Raw genomic sequence first — 12,909 nt, forward strand, 5'->3', positions numbered from 1 at the left:
GACTGGGCCAAGGGGAATGCCTTTTCTAGAGGTGTTTGTGGCGAGAGTGTATGCAGGCTTGTGAATTATCCAACATCCCTAATCAGAATATTGATGCATATGCCAAACCTGCCACATTCTTAGTGAATGTCAGTGCAGAGGCTTCGAAATAACCCGAACGGGCCTACAGAAATGCGTTTAGTGTTAAACGTAAAGTCTGCTTATTTAACTCCTTTCCCATCCAGGTCTCCCCCCAATAAATAATAACATAATGAAGGTCTGCCGATTGATATTTGGTTAAAATGCATTAGGAGCAGGCTTACCGTTAGATACTTGACGATATTTTGAGAAGGAAGAGAGACGGCCAAGAACCTGACTCCTTTTATATTAAAATTAGAACGTATTTGTGCAGAATAGGCGTACAAAGGTTAATTCAATGAAGCGACTGAAATGTGGATAGTTTGAGCTTTTTGACTGGCATATGTTGCTTGATAATTTAGCATTGCCCTGGAATTGACCGCATTATATAAACTAACTGTTCTGAATATTTTGAAATACGAAAAAGACTTCTGTTGGAGCAGACCAAGGGTCTATTTAATATAGCACAGTCTTCATTTTCAGCATCCGAAATTCAAACTACAGATGACATTCGTTTGTATAATTGCGCCCTTTAAAAAAGTCTTGATGTTAACAATGGGAGAAAATAATCACGAAAAAACTGAGTATCACACATATAGTTCAGCCCTGAGATTTAGGGATATACTAAATACCTTACATTTCTACTGTGCACTTACATAAAGGTATGAAAAGAGGAATCCTCCTTCAAGAGAAATATATGCTATTATTTGTGGCTTGTCTTACCACTAGTCTCCATTCAAAATTTCTTTGCTGGAATAAGCAGACTCCACATTTTAGTAAAATGTAATCTACCATAAGATGTGAATGAGTAAGGTAACCTGAAATGTTTTTTTTCCCAATGAACAGCTATAGAAGTTTGATATTTAAAAAAATACCCTCTTGTTTTTATTTTGCAATAGCGGCATGAGCGTTTGGGTGGTGGCGGAAAAGGAATGAGCCATCGAAAGTACTGGAGAAGAGATTTCCTCTTCTAATCGTTGGCTTCGAATGATTCATTTTTTACTTTTCCAGAAAACAGTGAAGACTTGCAACTCAAGGGGCTTTCAAGCAGGCATCTTTCGCAAAGCTATACATTAATCCGAGGGAGAAACACAATCCTATTACAGGCTCGTAAAACCCTTCTGACTTTAATGTTTGGAATTACTCATTGTTTGGGAAGGCTTCTGGCGTGCAATATTGACCATTTATTTTCCACCACAATATTTACTTTGTATTAATCTGCTTCCATGGTGACGTAACAACCATGAATTCACTGAGAAGGAAGGAAGGAAGCGGTGTCATTTGTAAAGGGGAATAAATAGAGCTTTTAAAAACCGAGCATATGTGCAGTTTGTGAACATTTGATCACGTCTGCAGTGCAAATATCATAATTATTTTGTTCCTTATTTCTTTTGCTGAAGGGGAATTTTAAGAATGGGTGATAAAAACAGTTGAGATATTGACTTTAAATCTGCTGTGTAGAATTACAAGTCCTGATTCCAATGTCTCTCCCGTTTGGCCTTGTCTTAGGGCCACTTCCCACAGTAGGTCTGTAGGTTTTTACCTAAGATGTAAGGCATGAATAAAGAATACAATTTTCAGATGCAATGGCCGCTACTCCCCATTTGGGCGCAGATTTGGTGGAAATTCAGGGTTTGCCTATATAGTATATGAAATGGTTCCTAGTTATTTTGACTTTCAGAAAACTTTAAAGCTGGCACCTGGTTCTTTCTGAAAGCTTTTCTGAACTGCTGTGTGAGAGAGCAGCAACGCAGGAACCAGAAGACATGTATATAAAAGTACTGTTGACTATCCCTGTTCTCAAAATCGACCTTAGTAGCACCCCACTAACTGAATCATCAGGAGCTGCTAATAAGGGCAGTAATGAGTAATATCTTAACAAAAGGGAAATTGCCTTGACACTATTTCCCCTTATCTTGAAAGTCTTCTTTTAGGATGCTTATCACCAGTTTGATTTTAAGTCTGAATGGATTGTGTGTGTGTGTTAAGTGCCGTCAAGTCGCTTCCGACTCATGGAGACCCTATGAATGAAAGTCCTCCAAAATGTCCTATCTTTGACAGCCTTGCTCAGATCTTGCAAATTGAGGGCTGTGGCTTCCTTTATTGAGTCCATCCATCTCTTGTTGGGCCTTCCTTTTTTCCTGCTGCCCTCAACTTTTCCTAGCATGATGGTCTTTTCCAGTGACTATTGTTGTCTCATGATGTGACCAAAATACGATAGCCATTTTAGCTTCTAGGATCAGTTCAGACTTGATTTGATCTATAACCCACTGATTTGTTTTTTTGGCAGTCCACGGTATCTGTAACACTCTCATCCAACACCACATTTCAAAGGAATCTATTTTCTTCCTATCAGCTTTCTTCACTGTCCAGCTTTCACACCCATACATAGTAATAGAAAATACGATGGCATGAATTAATCTCGTCTTAGTGGCCAGTGACACATCTCTACACTTCAAAATCTTTTCTAGCTCCTTTATGACTGCCCTTCCTAGTCTTAGGCTGTTACCGTACTTTGTATTCCCAGCGATGTATTAAGAGTTGGAAATGTTATAAAAAACATCGCTTTAAAAGGGTTTTTGGATACCACGGCTTATAAATGGTTGGAAGACGACTTCACAGCGAAAGGGGCCAAACAAAGTGCAAACAGTATTTTTTATAACGTTTTCAAACTCTTAATACATCGCTGGGAATACAAGTGCGGTAACCCCCTTAATCTCCTTCTGATTTCTTGGCTGCAGTCTCCCTTTTGGTTGATGGTGGAGCCAAGGAATAGAAAGTCTTGAACAATTTCAGTTTCCTCATTGTCAACCTTAAAGTTGTATAATTCCCCTGTAGTCATTACTTTTGTTTTCTTGATGTTCAGCTGTAGTCCTGCTTTGGAACTTTCTCTTTTAAGATCTGAATGGATTATAGTAGAGTATATGCAGAGGCTGCTTTGCATTTGTCCCTACACAGTAGACTCTTGCTGTTCACAGATCGGTGATTCATGATTTCACTTATTAGCGGTCCATGATTTGATTATGCAACACAGTTTCCAGCCTGCTTTTACCCCCCACAGCCACCACCTGGAGGATGGCAACCCTTGGCAGAAAGTAAATGGAGAGTGTTACGGATACCGTGGACGGCCAAAAAAAACAAAGCAGTGGGTTATAGATCAAATCAAGCCTGAACTGACTCTAGAAGCTAAAATGACTAAACTGAGGCTATCGTATTTTGGTCACATCATGAGACGACCAGAGTCACTGGAAAAGACAGTCATGCTAAGAAAAGTTGAGGGCAGCAGGAAAAGAGGAAGACCCAACAAGAGGTGGATTGGCTCAATGAAGCCACAGCCCTCAATTTGCAAGACCTGAGCAAGGCTGTCAAAGAAAGGACATTTTGGAGGACATTAATTAATAGGGTAGCCATGAGTTGGAAGCGACTTGACGGCACTTAACACACACACACAAATTGAATTATTTATAGGGAGTACTGTTGCTTTGTATTTGGCATGAACTCACATCAGAAGAAATTAAATTAATTTTAAATTAAATTTTTGCAATCTGTCAAACATGACTCTACTGGCTAAGCCTACTAGAACCTTTATTCTCCCGCTCAGTGCTTCTGCAGAGGTGTGAAGCTGGTGTGATGCCACGTCCAGCAAGTTGTAGATTGCAGCCTGACCATGCAATCAGAATGCTGGATCTGAAGCCAATGTATGGCGCAACGCTAAGCAGAGTTGCATCCTGCTAAACCCTTTAACTTCAACGGACTGGGAAAGGTGTCACTTTGGTTAAGATTACCCTATGAGTCCTTCTGTAAACAGATTTCCTTGGAAATAAGTTCTGTGAGATTTCTGTGGGATTTATCTTCCTCTAAATGTAGTTTACATTATTAAATGCCCCATCTTAATTGATTTGAGGACCGGGTCAGAAATGGTGTGTTGAAAAGAAACTGAACCTTTTTACAAATAGTTATATCAATCTAATTATGTATGCATGTTCAGGAATTCGTTGTGCCATAGTTTTTAGTTGCATGTTGCTGGTAAGGCCTGCTGAAAGTGCAGTCCTAAACAGAGTTAAACATTTTTACATCCATTGGCTTATACGTAGGGTTTCCAACCTACAGGTGGTGGCTGGAGATCTCCTGCTATTACAAGTGATCTCCAGGCGACAGAGATCCCCCTGGAGAAAATGGCCGCTTTGGCAGTTGGCACTGAAGTTCCTCCCCTCTCCAAACTCCACCCTCCTCAGGCTCCGCGCCCAAAATCTCCAGGGATTTCCCAAGCCAGAGCTGTCAACCCTACTTATAAGGATGTAACTTTGCTTAAGGGTGTAGCTCTAATTAGGATTTAGGGTTGCCAACCTCCAGGTGGTGGCTGGAGATCTCCTGGTATTACAACTGATCTCCAGCCGATAGAGATCAGTTCACCTGGAAAAAATGGCCACTTTGGCAATTGGACTCTATGGCATTGAAGTCCCTCCCCTCTCCAGACTCCACCCTCCTTAGGCTCCACCCCCAAAACCTCCAGTTATTTCTCAACCTGGAGCTGGTAACCCTAGTTGCACTGCAAATTTGCTAGGCTACAGATGATATAGATAATATCTGTTTTGGCACAGTAGTCTACACATAGTGCAACTTGTAATGGAAAGGATGTATTATGGATCACAACTTGAACACATAAAGATGTTACCATGCCAAAGGTCCTCAGCCCTTTTCAGAAAACTGATTACAAGGCTAAATTGTGTTAAAGTGCAGCAGCTCAGAAGTTGTAGCTCAGATAGGGAACATGTAAAAAAGCATGTGACTTTCACTCCCCCAGTGAGTAATCACAAGCAGCCTACAGTACATGCTAGAAAGAGTGAAGAATAAGCAAGAAAGACCTATAAGAATGAAGATCCAGTGTGGTGTAGTGGTTGGACCCAGGTTTGAGCACCCACTGCCATGGAGGCTTACCATGTGGCCTGGCCCTAAGTCCCTCTTCGTCACCGACGGGAGGTTTTTGGGATGGAGCTTGAGGAAGGCAGGGTTTGGGGAGGGACTTCAATGCCAAAGAGTCCAATTGCCAGAGCGGCCATTTTCTTCAGGGGAACTGATCTCTATCGGCTGGAGATCAGAGGTAATAGCAGGATATCTCCAGCTAGTACCTGGAGGTTGGCAACCCTAAGGAAGGTGGGAGTTATGCGTTGCTGTCACTGATTGCTGCATCGGACACAATAGACAATAGGTGCAAGTGACGCTCGCAAAATGATATTCCATGTGGCAATTGCTGTAGCAATGAACATGCTATTATCGAGTGATGAATCATATCATGCCAGTTTCATATTGTGTTCTCAGAAAATGACAAACCTTGCCTGGAAGAAAGGAAGATGTTTGGATCTCAGGCAACGAGTAACACCTGCACACTTATTTGCATGGAAAAAAAATCACTTGCAAAGGACCTGAACTTCACTAGTACTATGGAAGAGTTGCGTTGGTTTGCTTTGTAGCCTACAGAATGCAGATTTGAGCAGCACAGTTTCACATGGTTTAGGCAGCCTTTATATCTGCTTCAGTGCAAAGGAAATACACATGGACTTGGAGGTTACTTAACCATGAGTTATCTAGTGCCAGAAAATCTATACCCAGGTTTTATTGCTGCTGGGTTTTTTTTTAACTGTGGCACTATCACAAAGTGTAACTTTAAAATCTTAATTAAAATCATATGAAAAACTAGAAAAAACACCCAAGAAAGGATAGAGAAATCTACACAATTGCTCAAAGCAACCTAAACCCACCAATGCATTTTACAGCACCCACTTCCTTCTTCCCCAAATAGGGTTCCAGGTCTGGGTTGGGAAATACCTAGAGATTTTGAGGGTAGAGCCTGAAGATGGCGGGCTTTGGAGAGGGGAGGGACTTTGATGCCATAGAGACCAATTGCCAAAGCGGCCATTTTCTCCAGGTGAACTGCTCTCTGCCACCTGGAGATCAGTTGTAATAGTGGGAGATCTAGGGTTGCCAACCTCCAGGAACTAGCTGGAGAGCTCCTGCTGTTACAACTGATCTCCAGCAGATAGAGATCAGTTCACCTGGAGAAAATGGCTGCTTTGGTCATTGGACTCTATGGCATTGAAGTCTCTCCCCTCAACAAACCCCACCATCCTCAGGCTTCGCCCCCAAAACCTCCCACTGGTAACGAAGAGGGACCTGGCAATCCTAGGTGAAGGTCTTACTGCTAGAATGGGATCAGATAGGCTGGGGAATCATGGGTCGTACAATTGCATGCTCCATGCTAGTGAACCTATTGCTGACCCAGCCTCCCTAAACCCCCAGTGAGCCATAACATGTCCTGCGGCTGGCACAGTATCAGGGTAACGCTACCCACCTGCCTTTCCTCCTCCTTGTTCACAAGGACTGAATCATGCCCTCAGTTATTAATTATTTTGTCAGAGTTAATAATTTTAACATCATCGAACTCTGTTGAGTATTTTCAGTCACTCTGAAGTTAATAGCTAATCTTGTGTTTATGTATGTGGCTTTAAGGCTGCAGTGCTTAGTGTCAAGGTATCCTTTCATCTGTCTTTGTGTGACATCCAGTGGCTGGATGGTTCAGTCACAAGCGTGTTGTCTTGGTTAATGATTTAAGAGGCCGTTCCATCTGCACAAAAGCAGTGACACCTTTGATGACTGAAACCAGCATTTGCTGATATAGCTCATAGCCTGCAAGTAGCATAAATAGCTTGATACGTATTTGCTACTAAGATTTAAAAAATGGATTTATTGTAGTCTACTGTTACTTCATATGATAGCTCCCCCAGTGACTGAGGAAAGATGGTAGGATAAAGAATAGGGTTGCCAACTTCAGGTGGTGGCTGGAGATCTTCTGCTATTACAACTGATCTCCAGGTGACAGAGATCAGTTCCCCAGGAGAAAATGGCCACTTTGGCAATTGGACTCTATGGCATTGAAGTCCTTCCCCTCTCCAAACCCTGCCCTCCTCAGGCTCCACCCCCAAAATATCCAGGTATTTCCCAACCCAGAGGTGGCAATCCTAATAAAGAGATACATTGAAGCATGGAGGTTTCGCTGTCCAAGCCATTTTGATCCTGCTAGTCCACCACATCCTGCTATTTGGACTAGCAGGAATTGACATGCGTGGTCTCTTGTGTTTGCAAAGGGGTAGCTGTATTAGTGCGATGTAGCAAAATAGAAGGAAAGTCCAGAGCACCTTAAAATCTAACAACATTTATTTCAATCATCAATAAAGCTATATGGCTAACTCCTGTGCCTGTTTTTTGTGTGGAAGAATGCTAATAAATTCAACAAGGTTTACTTCTATGAAAATGTGCATAAGAATTCAGCTGTAGCAGATTTCTCCATCAAGGTAGGGTTGCCAGGTCCCTCTTCATCGCCGGCGGGAGGTGTTTGGGGCGGAGCCTGAGGAGGGCAGGGTTTGGGGAGGGACTTCAATGCCATAGAGTCCAATCGCCAAAGCGGCCATTTTCTCCAGGTGAACTGATCTCTATCAGCTGGAGATCAGTTGTAATAGCAGGAGATTTCCAGCTAGTACCTGGAGGTTGGCGACCCTATGTAAAGGCCATATTTAATTGGTGGGGGTTCAAAGCACCCTAATTGCTTCTGGGGCCATTTTTGTCCCACTGTGTTATTTTATTTATTTATTTTTATGTACTGAAGTTATCGCCTGCCTTTCTCACCGAAACTGAAGGCAGAGACATCTAATAAGCAATGCAACAGGACTAGGATTACAAAAATGAGTAAGAATGCAAAAAAGGATCAGACGTGATATGTGAAATGATGCAGAAAATAAAATTACAAAAGTAGAAAACAATGCAGTAAGAGCAGGATAGTCCATACAATAAAAAGGTAACAAATATCATACATGGTGGCATAGACTATGTAGGGGTTTGTACACAACACACATTGAAATGTGTACCTTTTGCATCCCTTTCCCAATGTAATCTATTTCCTCGATTTGTGTGGACTTTTCTCATTACATTTACATGTTCTTGTTACGGCCATTGGCCAGCACAATGGACTTTTCTCAATGTAACAGGAAAATGCTAAGCATGGAAAATACGACTTAATTGTCCCATTTGGCAAGGGGGATTCACGATATCAAGGCGCAGAACTTAATTACTTTAAATTGGTCTTGTGTTCCCCCCTCATCCTATAGGTATATTTTAACGCTGTGGATCTTACAAATATAATAGATTTACAAAGACTAGTGTTTTGATCACTATGTGCCCTGCTATACTGAAATAATTAAATAAATCTAGCATCAAAAAGGCAACCGAGTCCGGGGTCATCAGCAAAGGGTTACTAAAGCGAGCAAGGAAATGACAGCTGCGTAACACTTGCAGGCTGTCTTCGTTGGGAATCCCCGACGAGTTTGTTTTCTCTCTGCTGATTTTGCTGGAGAGAGGATCTTCCATAGAGATGATTCTAGTAAGAGAAGTACTCTGTTAATGTGGGAACAATTTAATATTTGACCATGGAGATAAATACCAATCCAAGCATTGCAGGATTTTATGCGGAAGAAAACAAAGATAACATATATGAAACTGTCCTTGGGGAGATTAAGTACTTGGAGCTGCCTCTAGGAATCACTTTAGGGTAAGTGAACGAACATACGTCATTCTGCCTATTCTTTAGTCGGTTGCTGGGTTTTTCTTTTTTTAGCTATAAAAAGCAGAGATATTACACAGGGTTCACTCCCCACCCCCCGACTTCTGTCCTTAAAGCAACCAAGAGACTGATGCTCTATAACTTTAACACATTGATGGATTTCAGATTCCAATTTACATATTCCAAAACACACATTTAAAATGCTGTTCTTCATAAGACACTGTTGTGTTTCTTTCATTGGGTTATTCTGTCTGTTTTGGGGATGGTTTTGCTCAGAAGCATTTTTCTTGCTGATGGAACTTTGTCGTTTGTCATATGTGGATTGATAACTTATCTTGCATCTGTTTGGAGTCTAGAATAATATTGAGAACCAAGTGATGGAGGTGTATGTGGGGGCTGTATATCATATACATAGATTTGACTATTCAAGGTACACTTACTTTTAGGAGAGGATTGCATAGTGAAATACAGGCATTTACTGTATTAGCAAATTCACTTTCAGAATGTTAAAATTCAATAACGGGAAAGGGAAAGAAAGTACCTTTTCATTTGCCTAGTCATGTTGTATATTAAATTACAAGGTATCATGTTCAAGTTTATTTTTAGGATCTGCCAAAGTATTTTAAAATAGCATGCATGCATATGGGTGTCAGTTTACAAAGAAGAGTATGCTAGAGATGCTATGAAGTCACAGTTTAAAGTCCTTTTAATTTCCCCTGTAATATGCATGCATCCCCCCATAGCATAAATAAGGCAGAGAACAATTTTTATGTACATTTTAATGTCTGACTCAGCAGAACAAGGTTTCAGGATTAAGGATGGGCTATAAGGACAATGCCTTCCTCTTGGCAGAGAGCAATCCTAAACAGAGCTACTAAGAAATCATATTCAGTTCTACTCAATGGGGCTTATTCCCAGGAAAGTGCTTTTAGGATTGCACCAGCATGGTGTAGTGGTTAAGAGCAACAGCCTCTAACTCTCAGTGGAGAGTTTCCCCACTCCTACACATGAAACCAGCTGGGTGACCTTGGGCTAGTCACAGCTCTCTTTGAGCTCTCTCAGCCCCACCTACTTCACAGGGTGTCTGTTGTGGGTAGGGGAAGGGAAGGTGATTGTAAGCCGATTTGATTCCTACCCCCAAAAAACAGGTAGAGAAAATTGGCATATAAAAACCAACTCTTCTTCTCTTCCTCTTCCTCTTCCTCGTCTTCTTCTTCTATTAGTGTGTTTCTTTCTACAAGCATAGGAGCTCTTTGGTATTTCCCCACTGTATCTATTTTAACTTTCCTCCTGTTTTCTTTTGCCATTATGTGAATAGAGTCTAAAAATCTGGTGCTTAGCCCTTACCCCTCCAAGACCCGATCACTTGTGGGAGAGGTCTCCGGCATTCTAGTGGGGTTGCCTCTGCCAACTGAGCTGCAGAGGCATGTGGGTGATGGGGCCAGAATGGCCATGGTTTCTTCCCAATGGTGACTACCTGGCAAAAGGAAGCATGGATGGAAGTGACCCAGACCCACATCTGCAGAGCTCCCTGGATTGTAAGGACATAAGAAAAGCCCTGCTGGATCAGACCAAGGCCCATCAAGTCCAGCAGTCTGTTCACACAGTGACCAACCAGGTGCCTCTAGGGAGCCCACAAACAAGACGACTGCAGCAGCGCAGTCCTCCCGGGGGTGTTCCGGTGCAGGGCCAGGGGAGGGGCCACCTTTGGGCAGCCTCCAAAGCCCTTATGGTCCGGGAACGCCCCTTTCTCTTTTTCTCAGTGCAACCATATGGAGTGGCTGCATTGGTTTATGAGGGAAGGGGAAGGTTTCAGCCTCAGTGGGGTGGGGGTGGGGGTGCCGAAACCTCCTTTGGAGGCAGCGTGGTGAGAAGGTGACATCTCTAACCCTAACTGTCAACCTCCTTTGGTCTGGGGCTCCATGCAAGATCTCATCTCGTGGAGTTGCAATGATCATGAGAACGGTGATGAAGCAGCCCAGAACTACAGGGGGGGAACTTGTCAATGATCTCAGGGCAGCTGGGACCATAGTCACCATGAAAACAGTTGGTAACACACTACGCCGTGAAGGACTGAGATCTTGCAGAGCCCGCAAGGTCCCCTTGCTCAAGACAGCACATGTACAGGCCCGTTGCAGTTTGCCAATGCGCATCTGAATGACCCAGAGGAGAACTGGGTGAAAGTGTTGTGGTCAGATGAGACCAAAATCGAGCTCTTTGGCATCAACTCAACTCGCCGTGTTTGGACGAGGAGGAATGCTGTCTACAACCCCAAGAACACCATCCCCACCGTCAAACATGGAGGGGGACATATTATGCTTTGGGGGTGTTTTTCTGCTAAGGGGACAGGACACCTTCACCGCATCGAAGGGATGATGGATGGGACCATGTATCGTCAAATCTTGGGTGAGCACCTCCTTCCCTCAGCCAGGGCATTGAAAATGGGTAGAGGATGGGTATTCCAGCATGACAATGACCCAAAACACACGGCTAAGGCAACAAAGGAGTGGCTCAAGAAGAAGTACATTAAGGTCCTGGAGTGGCCTAGCCAGTCTCCAGACCTTAATCCCATCAAAAATCTGTGGAGGGAGCTGAAGGTTCGAGTAGCTACACATATTCTGTCTCTCACAGCTACAATAAACCTACCATTAAAATTATGGACTGGTCATTTCTTCGTCAGAGAGCAAACGGGCAAATTCAGCAGGGGATCAATTACTTTTCCCCCTCACTGTAACCACTACACCACGCTGGCTCTCACTTGGGGGTCGTCACGGATCGAGGGAGAGATTGATTTTTCAAAATAATAATGATGATAATTATTATTACTATTTATTCATAATAAATGGGATTTAGCAAACACCACAATTTTTTATTTTTGTGTTTTTATGACTACTTCTTTTACACAGTATTCTGTAAATGCTTTAAATGGTTCACATAAACCCAGCAGAGTGCATGATAATAGAAGTGTATCGTCTGCATACAGCAAAAGTGGCAATTTCTGTCCTGCAGACACTGACACGTGGGTTGTGTAACTGGACAGATGAGGCACCAAACCTTTTTTTTTTCTTTTGCCATCAAGTCACAACTGACATAGGGTGATCCCGTAGGGTTTTCAAGGCAAGAGACGTACGGAGGTGGTTTGCCGTTGCCTGCCTCTGCGTCATGGCCTTGGTATTCCTTGGAGGTGTCCCATCCAAATAATAGCCAGGTTCAGGGCTGAGAGTGTGTGACTGGCCCAAGGTCACCCAGCAAGCTTCCATGGCGTCAGTGGGGATTTGAACCTAAGTTTCCCAGGTCCTAGTCCAACACCTTACCCATTACACCACATTGGCTCTATACCACTCTCTCTGGAGTGGAGCCAACACACAACTGTATCTCACCCCTTTATGCAAGGGGATTTCATCAGTTACTTGTCCCTCAATACTGGCATGTATCTGGGCAGAAGATTTAGACTACAGTAGTTAATTAGCCAAAGCAAACATTTATCATTGGAAGAGTTTTCTAGCTCAATCCATAGACTCTCACTTGGAATGGAGTCAAATGCATGCTTGAGATCAATAAAAGCTGCAAACAGAACTCCTCTGTTTACCAAGGCATATTTGTCAACAAGAAAGTGGGGAGTTAAACAGTGATCAATAGCTGACTAATCTTTTTGAAATCTAGCTTGTTCCAGTCTAATTGATTGGAGCCAAAAGACTAGGTTATCATATAAAAAGGAGGCGTATAATTTACCTATTATAGACCACAGACTGATTGGGCAGTAATCTTGCGGGTCTAAATTATTTCCTTTTTTATAGATACCTTTTTTATAGACGTTAGGGATTATACCCGTATTATTTATTTGTGAAATGACAGGAGCAAGAATTCTGGCCCACCAAGTAGGGTTGCTTAGTAACTACGCAAGACAAAGTTCCAGACCTGGAGCTTTCCCCAATTTTAACCTTTTGATTAAATTGGCCATTTCTCGAATGGATATTGGTGGCCATTCTGGGACTTCTGGCAGCTCCTTTTCTTCATCCGATACTGGGAAGGAATATGCCAAAAATAATGTTAAAAAGTAGTCTTCTCAGGTAGATAAAGGAATATAATATGGGATTTTCAGACCAGATCTTGTTGACTAATTTATAATTTTCCAGAAAACACATAGATTAGATGCATTCGCAACCTTATGCAAGATCTTC

General features: G+C 42.5%; 1 protein-coding gene across 3 annotated transcripts in view; it reads left to right on the top strand.

Annotated features, from left to right (window-relative positions):
• The first annotated feature begins 8,579 nt into the window (after positions 1-8,579).
• EXOC6 (exocyst complex component 6) overlaps positions 8,580-12,909 on the top strand; it is a 119,624-nt gene continuing 115,294 nt past the window's right edge. For all 3 annotated transcript variants that reach the window (XM_056849865.1, XM_056849867.1, XM_056849866.1), the window contains exon 1: positions 8,580-8,716. In XM_056849865.1, the coding sequence (XP_056705843.1) occupies positions 8,595-8,716 (122 nt within the window). In that variant the 5' untranslated portion in view covers positions 8,580-8,594. The remainder of the gene's footprint in view (positions 8,717-12,909) is intronic.

Source organism: Euleptes europaea, chromosome 5 (assembly GCF_029931775.1).
Source record: "Euleptes europaea isolate rEulEur1 chromosome 5, rEulEur1.hap1, whole genome shotgun sequence".
NCBI lineage: Eukaryota > Metazoa > Chordata > Lepidosauria > Squamata > Sphaerodactylidae > Euleptes > Euleptes europaea.